The sequence below is a fragment of the Corticium candelabrum genome, chromosome 17, assembly GCF_963422355.1.
Source record: "Corticium candelabrum chromosome 17, ooCorCand1.1, whole genome shotgun sequence".
NCBI classification, from domain to species: Eukaryota; Metazoa; Porifera; class Homoscleromorpha; order Homosclerophorida; family Plakinidae; genus Corticium; species Corticium candelabrum.
Window position 1 is genome coordinate 1,391,091 of NC_085101.1, and position 21,916 is coordinate 1,413,006.

At 39.5% G+C, this 21,916-nt stretch overlaps 3 protein-coding genes across 3 annotated transcripts; 1 reads left to right on the forward strand and 2 right to left on the reverse strand.

Moving 5' to 3' along the window:
* Positions 1-969: 969 nt before the first annotated feature.
* LOC134193458 (uncharacterized) lies at positions 970-1,655 on the reverse strand. The gene has a single exon (XM_062662288.1). The coding sequence runs from the start codon at positions 1,653-1,655 to the stop codon at positions 1,077-1,079; it is 579 nt and encodes a 192-aa protein (XP_062518272.1). The 3' UTR covers positions 970-1,076.
* Positions 1,656-2,796: 1,141 nt separating this feature from the next.
* Positions 2,797-4,937, reverse strand: LOC134193459 (uncharacterized). Its single transcript, XM_062662289.1, has 4 exons — positions 4,453-4,937; positions 3,375-4,336; positions 3,127-3,315; positions 2,797-3,062 (listed from the first exon to the last, which is right to left on the reverse strand). The coding sequence occupies exons 1-4, from the start codon at positions 4,935-4,937 to the stop codon at positions 2,941-2,943; spliced, it is 1,758 nt and encodes a 585-aa protein (XP_062518273.1). The 3' UTR covers positions 2,797-2,940.
* Positions 4,938-8,534: 3,597 nt separating this feature from the next.
* Positions 8,535-20,354, forward strand: LOC134193512 (collagen alpha-1(XXVII) chain-like). The gene is made up of 16 exons (XM_062662340.1): positions 8,535-8,567; positions 8,647-8,682; positions 8,762-8,797; positions 8,840-8,898; positions 10,436-10,553; positions 10,633-10,668; positions 10,736-10,771; positions 10,829-10,873; positions 17,357-17,410; positions 17,478-17,531; positions 17,784-17,837; positions 17,897-17,959; positions 18,017-18,073; positions 19,602-19,634; positions 19,694-19,757; positions 19,832-20,354. The coding sequence occupies exons 1-16, from the start codon at positions 8,535-8,537 to the stop codon at positions 20,200-20,202; spliced, it is 1,149 nt and encodes a 382-aa protein (XP_062518324.1). The 3' UTR covers positions 20,203-20,354.
* The last annotated feature ends 1,562 nt before the right edge of the window (positions 20,355-21,916 follow it).

The following is a 21,916-nucleotide window of genomic DNA, read 5'->3' on the forward strand; positions in this document are numbered from 1 at the left end:
ATGCAATAGCAATAGTGTAACTTTAGATAGCTATTCTATATATACCCACTGTCATACCCAAAACTTTCCCAAGCTAGTTATGTTACCGGTCCCAGTCCCAAAACATATAACTACCATACAGTTACAGGAAATTCCCAACACTGAACAGCCATCAATTAAAGTCCAGGTGAAATCTATGTAGTCTACATGCATACAGTACGCACACAGTATGCTCGTAATCTCAGATTCTGCTACAGCTTGTAGCACTCCAGTGTCATTGGTGCCAGTATTAACCATCAACTATATCTTGGGTAGATGTCACATGCCAACTTTTGTTGCTTAATGCGTTGCTCTATAAATTTGGCCGTCTAATTCTAACTGCCTAAGAACTGTCATTTTCTAATGCCAGTTTGTTATGTAATTGTCATGCTTTCAATTACAACACGTGTTCACAAGGTTCTGTTTCATTACTAATAAGAATGAGGTGAATTTCACACCTCATGGAGTAACCAGGTTACAATATCAGTGCTTCTGTGTTAAGTAACAACTTTGTCTTAGTGGGATGCTACAAACAGTGTACAAGGACTACAAACTAAAATAATAATGGGTGCTCATTGCATTCCCACCTGTGCGAGCGAGCACGTACTATACAGCTTCAGAGTGAAATTTCAAAACAACGTCTAGAATAGTAAAGGATCAGGATTAGTAAAGGATCAGGAAAAGAGAGCTGCTGCTAGATACCGTAGTAACTTGCAGACGCATTGATTTGGGCAGCATTTCCATAGTCAAAGTGGCAAAAAGCAAAACCCGACTGTTGCATATACTTTACACATGCGCATGCATATGCCTATCTATGTATATTAGGATGCTGATGAAAATTTGGAAGATACGTATAGTAGAAAGAAGAATCAGATTTGATGGTAAAGCCGTTGTATCCAGACTTACGTTCACACATATTGATTCTAGTTAATTAACTACACATTAATTCTTTATAACATTTATATTGCATTATTAAAAACCTTACAAACGTTGCCAAGTAACTACATCTTTAGATACTTTCTAGCAGAATCTGTTCTGCAAGTACGGAAGTGACGTAGTTAATCACTGTCACTATCAGTTTCATTGTCACTGATCCTACAGCCTACATATTCTTTGTCCTCATCTGGTAGCTCAGGAAACTGTAAAGTTTGCCCGTTATTAGTGCATATGCTGTCATAATGACAACCAGTATGTGCTATTTCAATATGACCATTGGTGTACAACAGAGACAGTTGTGGCAGTTGTGATGTGTCCGGTACTTGAGGACTATAGGATGGCTTGAAGCGTAGCCACCTGATTTGTCTAGTTGTGGGATGGGGAGAGCACACATACACAGGCATTTGGTAGCTGTCGCTCGCTGCCTGAATTTCAACCTGTGTTCCCCACACTCCTAGTTGATGAATGGATTTTTGGTGTTGTTTAAATGTTGTTGTTTCAGAAGGAATATAAAATTGTTGGTATCTGTCATGGTTAAGCACTATGACACCTGCAAGAAATTCCCTAAGCTGGTGGTGAAGGGTATCTGTTCCAAAGAGTTGTTTTGACATAGCTCTGAAGAGGCAGTTCCCATCTCCTTTTACTGCAGATCGTTGTCTGCCCTCAGAAGCTAGAAATCTGTCAATATGAATCGTCCACATTCCTAGCTTCTTTTTAATTGGACTTTGAATGACCCTCTCTGGTATACATACTACTGTTCCAGGACATGGTAGTATGTTCTTGTTCAGAACACCCTAGCATAGGCATATGTACAACAATGACTTATTGGTATTGTTATAGTGTGTTAATTACCTCAATGATTTTGTCATGTGTTGTATGCTTTGTTGTGAACTTTGTTATGGTGCCTGTCCAATTGAAATCACAAAACGAGTAGTACATATAAATAATATGTCATGACAGAATTAATACTGTAAATGAAATAGTTTTGAATTTCGTAAATTTTGCCAGGACTGGCGAGTTTTTCAAGTTAATAACTTGCTGAAGTTGTTACCGACAACTTGCAGACAGTCAACATCAAACATACTAGTATATTGAATGTGTTAAAACCATGGCGTTGTTTGTATAGAGGTATTTTGTTTGGCTTTATCAGACAAAACACGTGCAAAACAAAGTGGGTTTGTGAGACATTCCTAGTAGTCAATGATGATCGTACCTGTGGTTATAGCTGACGATATTGATATCGTGCCTCTTTGATTGAACAAGACATTTCATATCGGAGTCCTTGTATAGCAGTCACAGGCAATGTCAGTTTTGCCAAATTAAATTGATTGTGAGAGAGTTTGGCTTCAGATTGCTAAATGTATTTGCTTGCAAAATGATTTGATTTACAGTATATGTATTTTGAAGGCATGTCATGACATACATACATACATACATACATGAGAGACCCTTTATTATGGTTACAAACCTAAGGGGAGCAACTACAGCTATGCCTAAGCTGCACTCTTACAGCTGCGCACAATAACAGCTAGTAGCTAAGCTCAAGTTATCCAAACGTGACTATAATATAAGCATTACAATTTAAAACCACGAGTCACTGTTCCTTCTTGACCAGATGGCGTAGGAAGAGCAGATTACTTTACGATACATACATACATACATACATACATACATACATACATATATATATATATATATATATATATATATATATATATATATATATATATAAATACATCATAACCGCCATGATATTTGCATGAGCATGATAGTCATACCCATTATTGTTGAATATCTGGAAGCATTCCGTAGCAGTTGCAGCAGTGATGACGTATTCTGAGCTCTGACACTGGTATTTGGTATAATTGTATTCTGTCCTATGGAAAGCAAACATTTGTCGCATTGCCACATGTCAGTCGGTTCTTCTCGAAGTCCAACACAATTCCTAGACCAGAATGTAAGAATTATTGCAGATACTATGGGAGATTAAACCACAAGACAGCAGCAATGGAACCATTTTCCACACTCGCCATCGCATTGGACCATATTTAGCTGGGTTGTTACTAAGTCACAATTCCCACAATGCCACTGTCTCTGCTTTAGTTCAACTGAAACAAAGAAACAATATTTTAGTTATCCTGATTGCAGATGCATTACATTGGATGGTATTGCCTGTCTCCAAAAGGTGATGCCAGGCTTGGGAACTAAAATACTTTGACAGATGACTACTCTCAAAGTCTACTTCTACTATGTCGTCAGGAAGTTCTTCTGGCCTCGCCGGGATGTCAGTTTTCTCTATCAGTTGACCATCTCTTTCAAGCTTAGACATGGTTGTTTCATCACAAAACAAATGTAGTACAGCTGTAAAAGAATACTTGCTATGTCTAGTATAGGTAGATGCCAACACAGAAATAGAATACCGTGGTCTTTCCTGGGCATCTTGTATTTTTTCAGTACCCAGGATGACAGAAGAGTGGCCCTCTCGATTTCTTTCTTCTCCTGTCTTGTAGGCTTTGCGAGATGGATTTTGGAGCGGGCTCCAGGTTGCTTCAATGTAGAAAAGATCTTTGCTTTTGTTCTCTGGACTGTGACTTTCTTATTTGCTGGTGCTGATGCTGATGTGTTTGCCTCATTGGCCATTCCACTACATCTCTCGGGAAGAGAAAGAAGTGCTGTAGCTTCACGAAGCTTAGCCAAACCAGAGAGGAGAACATGGACACTGTTACACCTAGATAGTTGCAATGATACATCAATCAGGTAGTCTTGGCATTTTCCTCGAACAGTCTCTACATCGTGTTGTATTGAGTCATTGCCTAGAGAATCAACTACAGTTTCCCAGTCGACATCTTTGCGAGGTGGCTCTTCTGTTTGAATTAGTTGGGGATCTTGTTCAACTAAGTCTTGCTGACTTATGTGCACTGCATATGTAGCTGCCACCAAGTGAATGTGCTTACAAATAGTAGTTCTTACGACGAAGTCTAAGCAAGTGCATGAAAACTGGTGAATGCAAATGTGGCATTGGTTACATGCTATGGTGCAGCAAGGAACAACTGTGCGATTTTTCCTCTGTACTTTGTATATGGAGATATCTTTGCCATTGTTTGACTTGATTTGCCAGAGATCTTCTCCAATATTTTCTATGCAATCTGGTGACATTAAAGAGCTTGTCTGGTGCCTCTCATGGATCATCCGTAATCGGTTAATCCCTGCTTTTCCTTTACTCAATTTGATTAGGCGATCAAAAGCTTTGTCTCTGGCAAATTTTAGTAAGGTAAAAACAAGAGTGTCAAGACGTCTGTTCACACGTCCATGGAGGTACACATATTTTAGAACACGATGGAATGCTTCCACATACATGTTTGTATTTATACCACTACCCATTCTGTAACACAGGGCCCATTGATTCATTCGACTCGCATATACTCTCTCAAAATAGTCCGCAAATTCCTTTGTTTTCTTGTGTTTCTTGAGATCAACACACACACACACAGTAGTAACTTCTCAAACATTTCTTGCTCAGGCTCTTCCATTAGGGTCTTCAGTTGCTTGTAAACTTCTTGTTCTAAATCACTGTCACTTAATTTCCTTAGCTGCATTCGCCACGCTCTCTCTACATGCCAATTGCACAACAGCTTGTGAGGTCGGTGATCAAAACTCGTTACCCAAGCATTGTAGTACTGACTTGCATCATCAGACATGAACCATTGGGGTTGTATGTCCATGTTGTCATTTCTGCGCACCTCTTCTAAGAACTGTCTAATTGCATGCTCATCTTCACGGTTACTTATGCACCAAGCTACTGGCAGTCCTTCCCCAAAATCATCCACAACAAGCAGAGTGATCAGATGGAAACGATATATATTAGTGCCATGAGTAGCATCCATGCAAACTACTCTGTTGTGGCCAAATGCTTTAAACATTTGTTTCTGTAAAGGTGTCTGTATGACAATCATAAAATCGTTTCTATCTAGGTTTGCTGTCATGGTTAGAGGCTGTATCTGACTGAAACTTATAAAACAATACTGATCTTCCTTCATCAGTATCTTTTTTCAAATCTTCAATCATGGCTGCCAGGCTGGTGGCATCATCAGGATGCCTTTCTACTATGTGTAAGCCAAAAGATCGCTGAATGTTGCTTGCATCTTTTTTTGGTAATTAAATGAGCACGATCTACTTTGCCATACACATTGCTTCGAATGTCATCGATGATTCTGTCAAACGTGATACCATCTTTGATTTTACTAGCAACTTTCTGTCTGTCACTACTTGCTAAACGAAAATGAGCAAGGTCACAGTTGTGACCATAGTGACTCAACCAAGATTTCACTGAAACTTTGCCGGTTGCATTGTCAACTGTAACACTAAGCTGTGCAATGCAATGATGTCCTACTTTTGAAGATCCCTGTGATTTAATTTGCCTCTTTCCTCTGCTCTTGCTGACATGAGAACCAGATATATTGCATGAGTAAGAATGAGTAGTATTAGTCTTGGTTCTCTTGGAACCACTTGATTTGACAAATGAAGATTGATGATCTCTTTCAAGTTTTTCTTTCCATAGTTTGAAATCTGTTACAAAATGATATAGCTATAGCATATTGGTAGGTTATACACAATTATCAAGAGTATACAATTGAACAGGTGTGAGACCATAACAATATAAAGAATCAGAATAGTACGCATAAGTATTATATATAGGCAGACATGCAGTAGTGGTATGCCGATGTGATTGAATGTAATGTACATTATCTTTGAAGACATATCGAGGCTGTAGCTAGACCTTTACGCAAAGTCTTCTGTAAAAACATCATAGCTGTGCATATCTGAAGAGTGGACATGCATACACATGCATATGCATACGCACATACATAGATAATGATGTAGTACAATTGATATGCTACAGTACATATGCACACACACAAACACACACACACACACACACACACACACACACACACACACACACACGAGGCTATTTGTTTTAGAGGAAACAGGAATGTTTAACTTTAGATTACTATCAGTCACAATCACACAAATTGATAAAATTGTACTGTTGTAGGAAGCACACCGGAAAAGGATTTGAAGGTGGTGAATTCCTCCGTTATTTTCATCCCATGTGCTTCTCCAAGATGCTTTCTAAGCTGCAACAGACGTGTACAGTGGAAAGTTCAGTTGGTCTCTAGACAGCGCATGGCAGGATCCTTTCCAACACTCATTGATTATCAAAAAGAGCACTTGATCACAACCTAGACTCTAATAGTACATGATAATATATGTGCAGGTCAAATGTTGTGGCTCATAGACTAGGAAGACACTTACACAGACGATTTTCAAATACGCTACTTTAGTGACTTTGCTCTTCTACTGCAGACACCTTGACTTGTTAAATTACAGGTGTAATAATCGTAATACGCACTACAGAAAGTTTGTTGTTCGCGCGAAAACAAGCGGAAATACGGGTTTTAGTTTCACGCGAAATGGATTACGTACTGCACACTGTGCAGACAGACAGGTTTGCTGACACTTTCCAGCATTATGCACGCGATGCCATCTGGTGCACGTGCATGCCATTACGTTTCTGCTGACTGTCACGTGAAACAATGCGTTAGCGTGCGTTACAGCAAGAAGTTCTCTGTCTTTAGCCGCACGTGTTTCCAACTCTCTTTCCTCAAACGTAAGGCAACCGCTAGCTGTCCGTTACTCGTGTAAACTATACATAGATGTTGTAGAAGAGTACAAGTGCCGATGACGATCTCAAACGTAAGGATTTTCTCAATATTCAAACTCTTGTCTATCCATTCTCTTACCTTCTTCATTGATGGTTCGTTGAGGTCCAGCGCATACTCAGAGAAGACAAAAGATCTGTCTGACTCGAGATTGACACTCACGGCTTTTCCACGAAAGAAGCACAAGTCCATGTTTATGAGTTGATATTAAAATGCACCAAATGGTCCGGACACGCAAGGTTCCCACTCTGTTTTATTAGTGATCTTTCTCTTCTAGTACTTAAGTTAACCTAAGACGCTTATGCGCTAGAGTTACTGCAACACCGGGCTAGAAAAGCAGCTCGACGACTCGACGACTCGACCTTGTACGACTTTAGTAAAATTAGCCTCAGACGAGTCTGGGAGGCCGAGGCCAAGTTCGAATCGTAAACGACGACAAATCTCTAAAACAGACGGTTCTCTTAATCAAGGTGTCATGAAGTGGACTTTGAATGAATTAGTATGAATTTATGCAGGATCAATTTAAGGATGGTTTTCAAAATCTATTTTATAAATGCCAATGACATTAATTAATGAAATTGAAATGTGTACAAAGTTAAGAGAAGAAAAATATGCATGTACATCATTCAGTAAATTGTTTATTATTTAGCTACAGCGATAAATTTGTACGTAGAAATGGTGTAGTGTGTAGGGACTAGTGTAGTCTTGTGTTGTCGTCAGTTGTTTGTGTATGCCCTAAGAGGGAACATGTACATGCAAATCACACGCGGAAACTGATGATTAGAATGTAGCTCCAATCCGTCGCGACTCGCTTATCAGTCCACAGGCTTGTTCACCGTGACTCGCTCTGACTTGCGGTGAATCGCTGTGACTATAAGATGTATCCTTCTCAATTAATGTCACTGCTTCCAATAGTACTTGCATTCGAACATTCACAGATCTCTGACTGCAAAAATTTTCAATATTTTTATTAAAGGTAAATATTATTGTACGCTTCATAAAACGAACTTCCAAACCAGTCTGGCAACACTATGCAGCTGTAACTGACAAGGCCCTCCTCTTCCCTTGGTAGATCAATGTCAACCGCATGATGTGACAATTTGACCCTATTCTTTTATGAACTTTTCTGCTTCTGATGTTTGTGTGTATAAAACATTGTTTGTAAGAATCAAAGTTTAATTTATATAACTGACATATACGCACACAACAGTACATATATACTGCGTTCGTGCCGTGGCAGTCACGTTTTGTTTGTGTCCAGGGCCGGATCCAGAGCGGGGGTTCAGGGGGTTGCAACCCCCTCTTTTCCAGTAGGCGTGGTTCAATAATTTCATATAATTTTATTAGAAAGAGAAAATTAGTAATGCTACAAATAACTGCTAACGGTGAAGCCCCTCTTTCGAAAATTCCTAGATCCGGCGCTGGTGTCCGTTGATAAATGCTAATGTCATTTACAACACCTTGCTGCAACCACGTTTGCTCTATGAAGTAAGAATTAGCTGAGCCTTCAATTGCCATTTGGTTGCCAGTTGTTGAAGATCCTGCCACTTGAGTGTCATACTGCGAGCAGCATAATTTAGCAACGATATGTATCCTAACACATTTGATTGAACAATAGAACATGTCATACATTTGACTGTAGCAATATTATTATATTTGCACTGTACAAATCTTCTATCCTGTGATTGGATGACGCAGCTTTGTATCCCGCCTCCCAGTCAATTCGATTCATTCGTAGCAGACCGGAACTATTTGTTCATTGTTCTACTTTGTTCACAAAGAACAACATGCTCAGCTTCTTGCTTGTAGTTTGTGCTCTATTTCAGCAAGCTGTTAGCAACAGCGACCAGACAGGAGATGCATCAATGCAAAGTTGCATTGGAGAGAAAGGTAAGAATGCAATACACGTTGCAAAAGAATTAAAAAAGAGCTGTAGCAAGTATTGCTTACGAATTTTGTGATGTCTAAGGGTGACTACGGTCTTCCTGAAATACGGGGGTTAGGAGTGAGTTTATTAATTAATATGTTTCAATGCATTCTATTGCGTGGACTCGCTTATGTGTGCTTTGTGCTTATACTCTTAGGGTCACAAAGGCGGATTGGGAGCAGCCGGTTCCAAAGTAATTACATTTTCTAAGCAGATATTGATATTACAATATTAGACGTCGTTATTGCAGGAAGACATCGGATCATCTGGCCCTGCTAGACCTTCTGTGCTCAGGTGAGTAGTGTGCTTGCATTAATATTTGCACAACTGAGATAATTGAATTTAAATATTATTAAACCGAAGAGTATTATACGTAATCTGGACAGAATAACGGACTGACGAAGGGACGTCCAATTTGAATGCAGCGCATGGTAATCGTTAGTGTTAATTCGCATGCTAGATGTCGGCAATCCTACGCGTCGGTCATTGTGTCCAGCCTCCTTATCACGCCCTTCCTGGTAATAAGCAGGTGCCAGTATGTGTGCAACACCTGCATGTTCCGTAACATATATAAGCTAGCAGCTGAGGGTTTAGCACTTTAGCTTTTCATTTATTAATTAAGGTAACCTGGTTAAGTTTTATCTTTTTTCATATGACTTGACTTTCACAAAGTGTACAAATAATTCTGTTTAATTAAACAATTATTAATAGAAAGTGCTTTGTAGTCTGAAGTGTCGGGCATAAAAAGTAACCTGATGAACAGTTTAACATATAAACGCTTATATAATAATAAGGCGAATGCTAGTTTTTGCTCACAACTGTAGACCAAAGTCGATAAAAGACAGTGTTGCACGCGAATTAAAAGTTAGCACACATCGACTTTGTTTCAGATTGCCATCTAGAATCGTGACATTACCTGGTACTGGAGAGATATTTGAACTCAATAGTCGATTAATTCATTTTAAAGAATAACTAATAACTTCAGCGCATCTATCCGTCTCTCTACTCAACTCACACACACACACACTTACACATACTAACGCAATGTTTTCTCCATACACAAACCACCCCCTATCAAGTCATTATTATGTGAGTCAACCGTCTCAAGACGCCAGTGTAGCTCCTCCCACTGACAGTACCCGTAACACAACTCTGCTAGCGCCGTATAGATTGTGACATACGTGCTACAGGAAGAATATATATATATATATCAAGAGCTTGATGGAGAGCCATATAGAACCACGCCCTTTTCTGTCGTGAGACCTGGATTAGAAGCCTCGCTACGCTCGGCAACTAAACTCTATATCACACCCACATGCTCGCGGTTTCTCTAGTTGACCAAATAAACCGCAGTGTATCTCATTTCAGAACACCAAAGCCTCATTTCTTGCCATCGGAAGCAGTCTAGACAAAATCCGACTCGACTGTTCGTCAACTCTATACTAACAGTTGGTAAATTAGTTAGTGTCGTACAGTGGCTGGCGAGCACGTGACATCCTCATATTCGCGGTTTCTAGTTGAACAAATATACCGCAGCGCATCTCATTTCAGAACACAAAGTCGCCATCGGAAGCAGTCTAGACGACCGTTCGTCTCTGACCGTCAAACTCTACCGAGCCTCCGCGTTTCGCGACAATCCGCGACCGGAGTCGTGTCGATCGGCGCGTTACAGACAGACATACATGACTGGCGTCGTGTTACACACAGACAGACATCCAGACAGAAGCGGGGTTTGTTGACGCACGCAGCTTTGTGTCTCGCCTCCCACTCAATTCGATTCATTCGTAGCAGACCGGAACTATTTGTTCATTGTTCTTCTTTCTTCACAAAGTACAGCATGCTCCAAGTTCTTGCTTTTAGTTTGTGCTCTATTTCAGCAAGCTGCTAGCAACAGCGACAAGACAGGAGATGGTGCAATGCAAAGTTGCATTGGAGAGAAAGGCGAAAAGGTAAAACGTTGCAAAAGAATAAAAGAGAGAACGGTAGCAAATATACTGAAGTATTGCTTACGAGTTTTCTGACATGTAGGGTGACTACGGCCTTCCAGGAGTACGGGGGTTAAGAGTGAGCTTAAGTTTCAATGTGTTCTACTGGGTGGACTCTTTCATGTGTGTTTCGTATTTACTATTAGGGTCACAAAGGCGGATTGGGACCAGCCGGTCCCAAGGTAATTACATTTTCTAAAGAGGTATTGATATTACAATATTAGACGTCGTTATTGCAGGAAGACATCGGAGCATCTGGTCCTGCTGGACTTCCTGGTGCTCAGGTGAGTACAAATAGTAGTTTGGTTGCATTAATATTAGCATGTACAACTGAGATAATTGATTGACAATGTAAGTCTAGTTAACCCGAGAAGCTTGGGTTACAGTAATTCCTACAGTATGCTGAAGGACGCACGGACAAACGAAGAATCGGCCAATCGCTGGTGCTAGTTCGTGTACGCGATGTCTAGCCGGTCATTGTGTCCAGCCTACTTTTCACGCTTTCTGTGTTCGTTATCAGGTGCCAGTGGTACCTGTGAAACAACAGCGGTTCCGTAACTTAGGCTAGCAGCTGAGGGTCTATTAGCAGTGTTTTTACACCAGTACATTTTATGCGTACATGTACGCAAGTTTTGTCCCAGTATGCAAGTTTTGACTTCCTGTATGAAAGTTTTCCCTCCATGTACACAAGCCCGTTGTCTGAACCAGCTAAACGTGTGCTTGTGTCACAGGTACTAGTAAACCATTTTATTTGTTGCCGCATTTACTTAATTAAAGTAAAACCCTTGCATTTTGTTCAATGATTGCTTTAGATAAAATGAGATAATTATTAAGTCCTAAGAATTATATATCTACTGCATTTCATCCTACGGTTTATTTCAGAGAGGTCCCTGTTGCTGTTACATTCCAATCACAGCTCAAATCTTCTGAACGCAAATTTAACAGCTTCTACGCAAATTGGGAGTTGCCTAAAGAAAACCCTGTATTAGCGTTTTCTCATTCGAGTTCATAAGCTTCAGCTCGTTTCTTATGACTCTGTAATAGCTGTCCCATAAAAATTGTCACTAGAAGGGTGCTTTGTAGCCTGAAGGGTCGGACATAACATGACCTGATCAGCAGCTTCTAATTAAACAGATAACAGACTTCTCAACCTTTCTTCGCACCTAATCATGAGACCGTCATTTGTAAACAACCAAGCTAATTAATTAGACGTGTTCAAAGTAGGCGTGGTTAACAGTTTATGTGTTGGCGTCGCTTTACGTTTTTGTGCGTCAAAGCTTCGCCTCGAAATTCTAAACGTTACTGCATGTAGGTGGATACCCGGACACTAGCAAGCAGAACCGTATATATAGAGTCTAGTTCAAAGAATCCGCTATGTCCGGAAGGGCTAACGTGTCTGCGCAAAACGTTGTTGGAGTATAGGTCTCGGGAGAAAGACTGGAAATCGTGAGAGTTGAGAGTTTTGAATAATTCAGTCTGTCTGATGACGCTTACATAATAGTAATAAGAGGAATACTTGCGTTTGCTAAAAATAGAGACCAAAATCGATAAAAACAGACATGCAGTCAGACGAAATAATGCTTCTTACATGCAATATGACATTAATAAACTACTATTTACCTAGAGGTGAGACAGAAATTAATTATTCATTTATTCATTTATTAATCTGTCGAAATACACAGTAAACAGACAGGTATTACAGTCTAAAACTAAACTTAACGATATGTATTATTAAGGACCGAACATGCTAGAATAGGTGCAAACCTCGATTTCTGATTTTTACATTATAAATAAATTTTAACGTTTCCTACAACTGTTGTTGAAGTAACACGGGGGCGGAAAAGCAATTAGTATCGACCACAAAGCCACACTTGTGATAACCACAAGAGTGCACAGTCACAGCATTGCAATGTCACAAAGAGTTCAAAGTTTTTCGTATGCTGTAGAGTTACCTCTAGATAAATCACTGTTCGATGGTAGGTTGTTACAACAGAACTACTCATTTCTGTGAGAGATCACGTGATCAAAATCTCGCTTCCACAGTCAAGCTGTTTCACTCTTAGCAGTTCTTAGTTCTGACTTTGAGATCCACTTCACTACCGTTCTAGAAATCAGGTTTACACGACGTTTCTTGCCAAACATGATCGACTGCATGGCCGGTGAACGTTAGCACCTCCCACGCGGCTTGCTTCAGGTCTCAACGAACCGTTCTTCAACTTCGCACGCTTCACGTGTTTCCTTCGGCTGTAACAAAGAAATGCGATTTTATAAACCGTTCGATCATTGGATCGATTAACACAGCAGGCCAATTAACGTTCAATTATAATTAGCTTAGATAGCCGCGTTTCACCGAGATGGGTTCGCGTAGTGAGCCTAGGGTATCGGTCAAATGGCTCAGCCTACGGATGGCGTATCGAAATGAAACTTAGCGTACAACGTCCCCAGATAATTACTTGTAGAGTAATCGTATATTTTGAAATACGCCGCTAATCTTCTTCGTAGAACACTATTTTAGGTTAAGAGTTTGAAAGAACAGTAATCCAGCAAGACTTACGGACCGTTCAGTGCGTGGTTCACTGTAGCGACTCGAGAACAGGGCCTAAAGACAATCTTGGAAGATAAGGTTGTAGCATGGACTCCCAAGATACAATTCCGAGCGAAGAGAGCGCACGAAAATAATTCACATAAATTTTTATTGTAAGAGGGCGGAGTCAATGTGGTTACCATGACTACAAGTTTGAAATAAAATGTTAGCCGTTAAAATTTAGTTTATAAAATCATTTTTATAAAATATACCTAGATACGTAATACCTTTTGAATTAGTCTAAAGTTCAATTTTTTAGCAATTTTACAAAATTCTTGTATACGAGGCCCTATAATAACTTGTATGACTGTATCTCACTAAGAAAAATGAATTGGTATTTAACTAAGTGTAATACTCGGTATACTGTTTGCTTCCGTTACCACGCAACGAGCAATGTTTTATTGTGTCGGCAATTCCCACGCGCCAGCTTTCCACCTTCTACGTGGAATGTTAGCTAAATTTCGCCCATTGGGAACGAATCAATGCGTTTACAAACGACTGCTACCGCGATATATTGAGAATGTCAAATGTATAATTGCAAAATTAATATATAATTTATGAGGATCTGCTGTAGAACGCGGCCCCGTTCCTCGGACACCATCATATTCCGGACGCGAGTTCTCAGTTATCCGTTTTTGAACGCAGTCCCTACCACATCATACATGTAGTTATCCAAGTTGTAATTGAGCACACCAAAAGAGAGCATTGTACCTCTTCTCTGCTTAGAGTGAGATTGAAAACTGTGCGGAGCCTTGCATACCCCGTTCATCGGACAAACGCATCGTTCACCGGACAGTAGCGTTTAAATTGCACACACGCATCCTTCAGCCTAGTTACTTATATATCGCTAATCAACAACTCTTTACCTACAAATTGTGTTGTTACCCTGCATGTCAGCCAAGATCTGTATGAGTTACAGTCAGTCAAACAACCGTGGTAACGCCTCCAATCGTCGGACACCCATTTTGTTGCCTTCCTACCTTCTCAGCAACAGCGCTAGGTTTCAAATAACTGCATTTGATTAAATTCAGTTATCTGAAACGCCGCAAAATGCAGAACACTTGCCTAGAGTGCTTGATGGCAATTCTGAGTCATTTCTCCTACAACCACGCCCCCACTAGGACGTGTAAAAGATGTCGCTTGAACGAACTAGCCGTTCAACAAAGAAGACGACAACCGAAACCGATGAGAGGGCAGGATTGAAGTGCTAAAACGTTCTTTTACCCTTTGCAAAGAAAGTCGATCGCTGCGTAGCGGGCGTTGACAAGGACTTGACGTTATCTAATTCAACTTTACCTAGAAGAAGCAGGGGTGAAGGTTCTAGCTGCTCTAATAATAAACAAAGTTCCTGCATTCGGTACAGCTGGTTGTACCAACGATGACGTGCTGCACTTCGTGATGGTGCAAAGTCAGGCAAAGGTAGATATCAAACTGAGATAGAAACACCTGCACACGTCCTATCCAGAGTCAAGTAACAATTTAGGGGTCTTGAAAGAAAAGCACGGGCTGTTCCTGTGCGAGTTGGGAGAATGGGCTCACCGCAAAGCTCGAACATGGATGACGTGAAATCGTCTGCTACATCTGGTGCATCAAGCCTGTGCAGTTGTGCTGCAAGACACTCAGGAGTTCAAATTCCTACCCTGGGAAGACTAGACAGTACCGGAGGGCTAGTAGATGCCAACAGAGTGAGCTTGTCAGCAGAGAAAATTCAGCAGTTTCTGCTAATAACCGTTGCTGAGTCAAATAAAGGTCGAACGAATTGGGGGCCGTACGATATTTCCTTCCAACTCTCTCTCATGACATTATTACCTGCAGACTGCTGCTGCAAAGAAGAAACGACTGTCCGACGAAAGGGGCGTTACCTCGACTCAATGAGCGTACGCTATCTCTCTTGGAGAGTAGCAAATGGAACACAGTGATACTGTTGTTGTGTTAGCTAGTCACCTATAAACCTATCTCTGGTACGAAGTTGCAGAATTGCCTTTGCGTTTTCATGGGGGAGGTCGTGTCCGGTGAATGATGGTGGTGTCCGATGACCTGGGTCGCAGAGAAGAATCACGTTTACCGTCCTAGCATAACCGTTTCAAGCCTTTGGAAGTCCCGCGTCTGGAATCAGTCTTTACTATTCCTTCTTACTGTGGGCTTTAACAAAGCTCAGTCTTACTTCGTTTACTTCTTGCACGGCTGTCCGATGATTGATGGTGTCCGATAACAGGGGCGTCGCTCTACTTGTCAATGGTTCTTCAATCTTCTTCATAGAGTAAATAGTATCGCTAAAGTTGTCTTTTCGTCAGATCTTCTTGCAGATTTCCTTAATTAACGATATTGTGAGATCATGCTAAGATGCCGGCATAGTTCACTTTTAGTAAGTCTGTACCATCAAGCTGGTCATAGTACCCATACTGGCATACACAGTTAGCAAATTCAATAATAGCGTTCTGTAATCAAGCTATGGTATTGATCTCATTTATAAGTTAATATTAAAATCTTTAAATAATAATTTTGACATCCAAAAATTTAGGTCTGGCTACTCCGCTGTGATAACACGGGCGTAAAAAAGCAGGGGATGAGGGGCTGAAGTCCCTCGCTCAGTGTAAGAATTTTCATTGTCCGTGCCGGTTACTTTTGCAAATCTCTCTGGCAAGGAAAGTAGTTTTTGTCTACTCATGATCACATTCACAGTACAGCCCCCGTTCGTGAACTTCATCCTACGCCACTGGTCATAAGAATATTCCGTCAATGCCTCGGACATAAAAAAACGCTGATATTACGAGATAGGTATAAAGTTTTATCATCTGCTAGTGCAATGCAGTCAGGACCGGATACAGGAATTTTTAAAAGAGGGAGTTCAAGGTAGCAGTTATTTATAGCATTACTAATTTTCTCTTGTGAGATCATGCTAAGATGCCGGCATAGTTCACTTTTTAATAAGTCTGTACCATCAACCTGGTGATAGTACCCATACACAGTTAGCAAATTCAATAATAGCGTTCTGTGATCAAGCTATAGTATTGATCTCATTTACAAGTCAATATTAAAACCTTTAAATAATAATTTTGACATCCAAAAATTTAGATCTGGCTACTCCGCTGTGATAACACGGGCGTAGAAGGCGAGGGGATGAGGGCTCAAGCTCCTCGCTCAGTGTAGGAATTTAAAGTTTCTGTGCTGGTGACTTTTGCAAATCTGTCTGGCAAGGGAAGAAGTTTTTGTCTACTCATGATCACATTCACGGTACAGCCCCCCGTTCGTGAACTTCTTCCTACGCCACTGGTCATAAGAACATTCTGCCAATGCCTCGGAAATCAAAAACGCTGACTTTACGAGATAAGTACAAAGTTTTTATCAGCTGCTTGTGCAATTAATGCAGTGCTATGATGCACAAGCTAGATATGACAGCATTCACCGCAGTAAGTATCCACCTTTAATTTAGAGAAAGCAAATTAAACTTTTTTCGGATTTTAGTGATAGATTCTTGGTAACAGTAGTGATAGGCCTAAGGGAGCAACATGACACTATATGGTTTGTGGGTTAAAATGACTGCACTAGTAAATAGTACTGCCTAAAGAAGGACCACTGTTATAGACTCGACTATGTACTCCTGTTCTTTACTAAAATATGCACTTCGAGTAAGCTTAGTGCAGTATAGATACGTAGCCAAGGTTGAATAGACTGACACATTATGTGTAAGAATATATAGGTTTATGCATGCGCATATAGTTGTAAACATATCTGCGTAAAAGAATGTCGATTCACACAGTGGTCTCTAATTAGACGGGTCTCTCATGGTAGTGGACGCGTCCCATACGCAATATAATCCAAACCTCTCACTTTTAAAAGTAACTCAAATTACAGGTTAAACAGGCAGACATGCATGCATATAGACGGAAAACAAATATAAAATTTTCAAATAAAGATCAAAAAAATATACAAGTTAATTGATAATCCTTTACTGTAAATGCGCTGTTATGTAAAATACGTACAAACAAGGTAAATCTTAACAAAAATTTGAATATGTAAATTATTTTATACGTGTAGATAGATCTTCAATCTTTATATATACTATAAAACATAACTGAAATGTTTGATTCATTTTGTGTTTGATTGCAGACCTTTAGTGTTTGAGTATTTAATGAATGTCCGTTATTAACATGGTTACGGAACATCTATTATTTATTTTAAGGGTTCAACAGGTTCTGTTGGCCCATCTGGACCAAAAGGATCAAGCGGTGTTAAGGTAGATAAATATACATTGTTGAACGATGTGGCCGCAATTGTTTATTTTATGTGTAAATTTCAAATAGGGACAAAAAGGAAGTATGGGGCCGAGAGGTATTGAAGGAGCTGATGGAGATCCTGTGAGTTACGATCGATATAGAGAGATCTGAACTACACAACTACTATTAGAATACAATACCAATTAGAGTTTAAAATTTTAGTACTAAATAATAATTTTTAAAATTTACATATGGATTCTATATATATGAATCTTTAAAAAAATTATACCAAGATATTCAAGTAACGTTATACTTACATTAGAGAAACAAAGATATTAGATAGAATATAACATTAAATTATAAGTATTATTATGTACCGTTTGTTTGGTGTAGGGGGCAGCCGGTCACCCGGGACCAGTTGGCCCAAGAGGCTCAAAAGGAGAAAAGGTAGCAACTTGTTAACTTTGAACATTGGGTTTATACTTGACATTTATTTGCATGTATAGGGACTGAAAGGGGTACCAGGTATAACAGGACCAAGAGGTCCACAAGGCATTCCCGGAGAACCAGTATTATATTTAATTTATTAAGTAAATTTAACATTTCAAAAGTTTTAATTATTTTAGATAGACCAGGAGACGCTTGAAAAGTACTTTAGTCCTGTGAAGGCGCTACAGACAGAGGTAGGTCATTGTCAAGTTTGTACGAGGATGACGGACTGTCACAATTTAATTAATCGGTAATAACACATCATTTTAAAAAGATGGTATTTGCATTTGATTATTGGCTTTACTTCATTCAATTGCGTTAGTGCAATAAATTTTGTAAATTCTAATTTGGTTTGAAAAACGAAAGTTTACTATTTTGGCCTTAGCTAGAAACAGAAATTTGTAAAAGTCACGTGAATTAAATTAAAACGTACTTAAAATGTTGGCTAGAAGGACTTCTGGTTTGCGAGCTATCTGGCAGTGGCGTATCAAGGCATGGGCACAATCAGCACTTGCCGGCCTCCCTAAATTAATGCCCTCAATTCCTCTGGTACTAGGTATAATCTCGTGGCTTTTCTGACTATGCGGCCAAAGTAAGTGTTGAAAGAAGTAACTCAGCTCTCGCGTATGTCAAGACTGAGCCTCGCAGCATTACGAGGCTCAACGACCTGATTATATACTTTTTTCGTGCACAAGGACATTTAGTTAGACTACACCGTGATGATTGAATCGTTTGCCCGGAGGAATCTGAGACGAATGCTGCTCGCTGATGCTATTTATGAACTTACTAAAGAAACCACTCGAAGTTACGTCTAAAATATTTTATTGCTAAATGGGCGTGTGTTGAAACGAATGAACTGAATATTTTTGCATATATATATTATAAGACATAGTAGCTATTAAGCTTAATTAATTAATTAATGCCCTTTTGCTGACTGCATGTTCTCTATGTACTGCTGTGCATGTTGTCTTGTAATTTAATATAAAATTCTTTGCCCAAAGTACTTGCAATATAACAGTATATAAAATACGTATGTCCAAACTGATTCATAATTATACTAGTCTGAATGCCGAGTTACGCCGCGAAGTTGTGACTTCATAATTTTAATGACGTTATACTAGTTTGTAGTCGCTTGCACTCCCTCCAGTCAAACTCTGGATCCGCCATGCATTCTGAATTTAGTCCAATCAGCGAACAGTATTTGCTTTACATCGTATTTGGCTGTACCGCCCAGGGAACGGATAAACCGCCAGGAAATCTGCCAAACGTTTAGGAAAGAGATTTTACCAGAACAGAGTAATTTATGTTTGAGATTGCCAAATATTGATGGAAATCAACATCAAAACTGCTAACGCAAAATAGATCACTTCCATGCACGTCTTAAGACATTTATACAGGGGAATAACGTAACATTGCGTAGAGAGGGTTTGTTTGCCGTATGTGATAGCTCTCGTTACTGCAATTCTGCCACTACGTATATAATAAATACTTACGGACTGGACTTTGTGGTCACGTGAAACGACAATCGCTTTTACGATTCTAGATAGATTATTCTTGTAACCCCAGTTTAAAAAGGGTATATGTTTAATTCGTAATTTTTAGCCACAATTAAGGTTAATGGTTGTGAAAACGACGGTGTAAACACAGTGATCGACGATGTAAATCCAGCTTTAATTACTACCCGTATAGTTGGTAAATGTAGCTGACGTTGTGTATTGCTAGGTATCTAACATGAAACTCACTTTGCAGTCTTTGGTATGCAATCATACAAATTTTCTGTTTACCCACTTTCATATAATAATGTTGCATTGCAGGCAAGTAACGATCAACCTGCTGCTTATTTACACGGGAATAGTAATCATGGCACAAAAAGTGGTGGTAAAGTTCTTGTTCTTCTACAATTTAAAAAATATATTAAACTAATGTATTTTGGAGTTGTTGATTGCAATCAGGCAGCATTATTACGGACTGGTATACTGGTAGCGGTCAGTGGTATTCTCCTATTCTGAGAGGTGGAATGACATACAGTAACGGATACATTACCGTGCCGAAAGATGGACTTTACTATATCTACGGAAAGATAAGGTTTGATCCAAAGTCGGGACAAACGACTTCTGGATTCTACATCTACTTGAACAGTCAATATGTTGATCGTACACTCCAGTACGTTGCATCACCTAATGGTGGTCAAGATTACACTCATTATTCCGGTCTTCTAAAAATGGTCAGCAAAGGAGACAGGATCTATATGAAGTTTACCTATACTGTCTACGCTTATATGCATCCGTATTACGCTCAGTTTGGAGCCTTTCGTGTTGCTTAGACGGTGCAATATCTTCTGCACTAACGTGAACTAATTGTTGTTTCATTGTCAAATGATTGCAGTTTGTGTACTTTATGCATATCTTCTTGGATTTTGTCTAGAGTAAACGTTTACTGAAATCACTTAATTGATTAATTGCTTCTCTGCGCGAGTATTCTTGTCTCGTCATCATAGTACACATTTCCAACGGTCATTTCTTAATTAATTAAAGGAAGAGACGAACGACTTGCTGCAGGCACATAATATTCATCGAGGTGTATACAAGTAAGATGATTCAACATTTCACGACATACGCCGCCATATCACACGTGACTGGAAATACCCGCGCTCGCATACTGGCTAACACACTCACCAACTAGACTGTTTGCCTTGTTTTCCAGAAGAGCTGCATGTGTGAACTGAGGAGGACTCGATGTCATTGTGGGCACGAGATTGTTTCGGCTCAGTTTGCATGTATCATGCTTCTGTGAACGGGTTAATATATAATTACTATAATAATATATAATTATTATAATAATATAACTAATTACTAAAATAATAATAATAAAATTAGCATAGTAATATAACTACAGTAAACTAGCAAGAATTATTGCTGCAGCCTCGGCTGTTTGGTATAAGGGACTTACATTATAGTTCTTTAATTAATTAATAAAATCATAAGAAAAATTACTGCAAACATCCAATTGTTCTAGAATATGCGGATTTAGTTTGGAAACTAATTTGGCAATGAATCCGGGACTTTGTCGTCTCTAAGAAGCATCAAAACAATACCTTTCACTACTCTGATGCGATTAACTAAATACGCTGTCTGCTTCTTGTCATCTTACTTATATATAAAGTAAACCACATGCAAGTGAGTTGTACTACAACTGATGCTGTATCTCTATAGTTTCAATCTGTGAGATTTAACTTAAGATTGGTGCATGGTATTACACTTACACTGTACATGTAGTCACGCTTATCAATTAGGACAACAAAATGGAGTCGAGCAATTGAGTTACAAATTACTCAAGCTCGGGGGAAGCAAATCCAACGTGCTACGGCTTAACGCAAGATGATAGGTATGTTCAACGTGGGCGTAAATGAAATCTGGCAAAGTTGATTGAAAGCGTGAACAACACGCTGTTTACGTGTTCCAAACTATTCCTCGAGAAACCGAACCGCGACAGACTGTCATCAAAATTTCAAATTAAACCAATCATTTTAGCAGTGATATGGCCATTGCCGTAAAGTCGTGGCCGTTTCGCCGGTCCTGTTACTACTAGCGACAGTAGTCGGATACATACATATAGAATGTCCGATCTACCAGGAATGTTATCAAATACGAAGAAACACTCAATGGGCCGCGTGCTCAAACGAAAAAGCAATGGCACTAAACTATGACTCCAAACCAAATCTGGCGCTGACATCTTCAGTAACTGTACACTTCCACAAATTGAATGCAATATCATCCTGAGTGTGGAAATATCTCAGTACAAGTCTGAGATGCAGTCTGGACAACACGAACTTGCTCCTAGGTCGTCCTAGGAGTAAACGTATGTCAATAATCTATACACATATATCACTAAAAATGTGTGCATGGCATGCGTAGATTGTATTTGTGAACCATCTATTGTTGAAATATAGATATTTCTAGGGTAAATATAATACTATATACATTGTTGCCCAAGCCAAAGAGAGTATTTGACCCGGAGGTATCTCCTGCAGCAGTCGA

Bases quoted from the DNA above. Each gene is read 5' to 3' on its own strand.
- LOC134193512 (XM_062662340.1), top strand. From the start codon at position 8,535: ATGCATCAATGCAAAGTTGCATTGGAGAGAAAG. The intron at 8,899-10,435 runs GTGAGTAGTGTG...TTCTTCACAAAG, and splicing joins GCTAGACCTTCTGTGCTCAG to TACAGCATGCTCCAAGTTCT. The intron at 17,960-18,016 runs GTATTATATTTA...TAATTATTTTAG, and splicing joins AAGGCATTCCCGGAGAACCA to ATAGACCAGGAGACGCTTGA.
- LOC134193459 (XM_062662289.1), bottom strand. From the start codon at position 4,937: ATGACAGCAAACCTAGATAGAAACGATTTTATGATTGTCATACAGACA. The intron at 4,337-4,452 runs GTTACTACTGTG...CCTGTGTTACAG, and splicing joins GAGCAAGAAATGTTTGAGAA to AATGGGTAGTGGTATAAATA. The intron at 3,063-3,126 runs GCAATACCATCC...TCTTTGTTTCAG, and splicing joins GCATCACCTTTTGGAGACAG to TTGAACTAAAGCAGAGACAG.
- LOC134193458 (XM_062662288.1), bottom strand. From the start codon at position 1,655: ATGTGGACGATTCATATTGACAGATTTCTAGCTTCTGAGGGCAGACAA.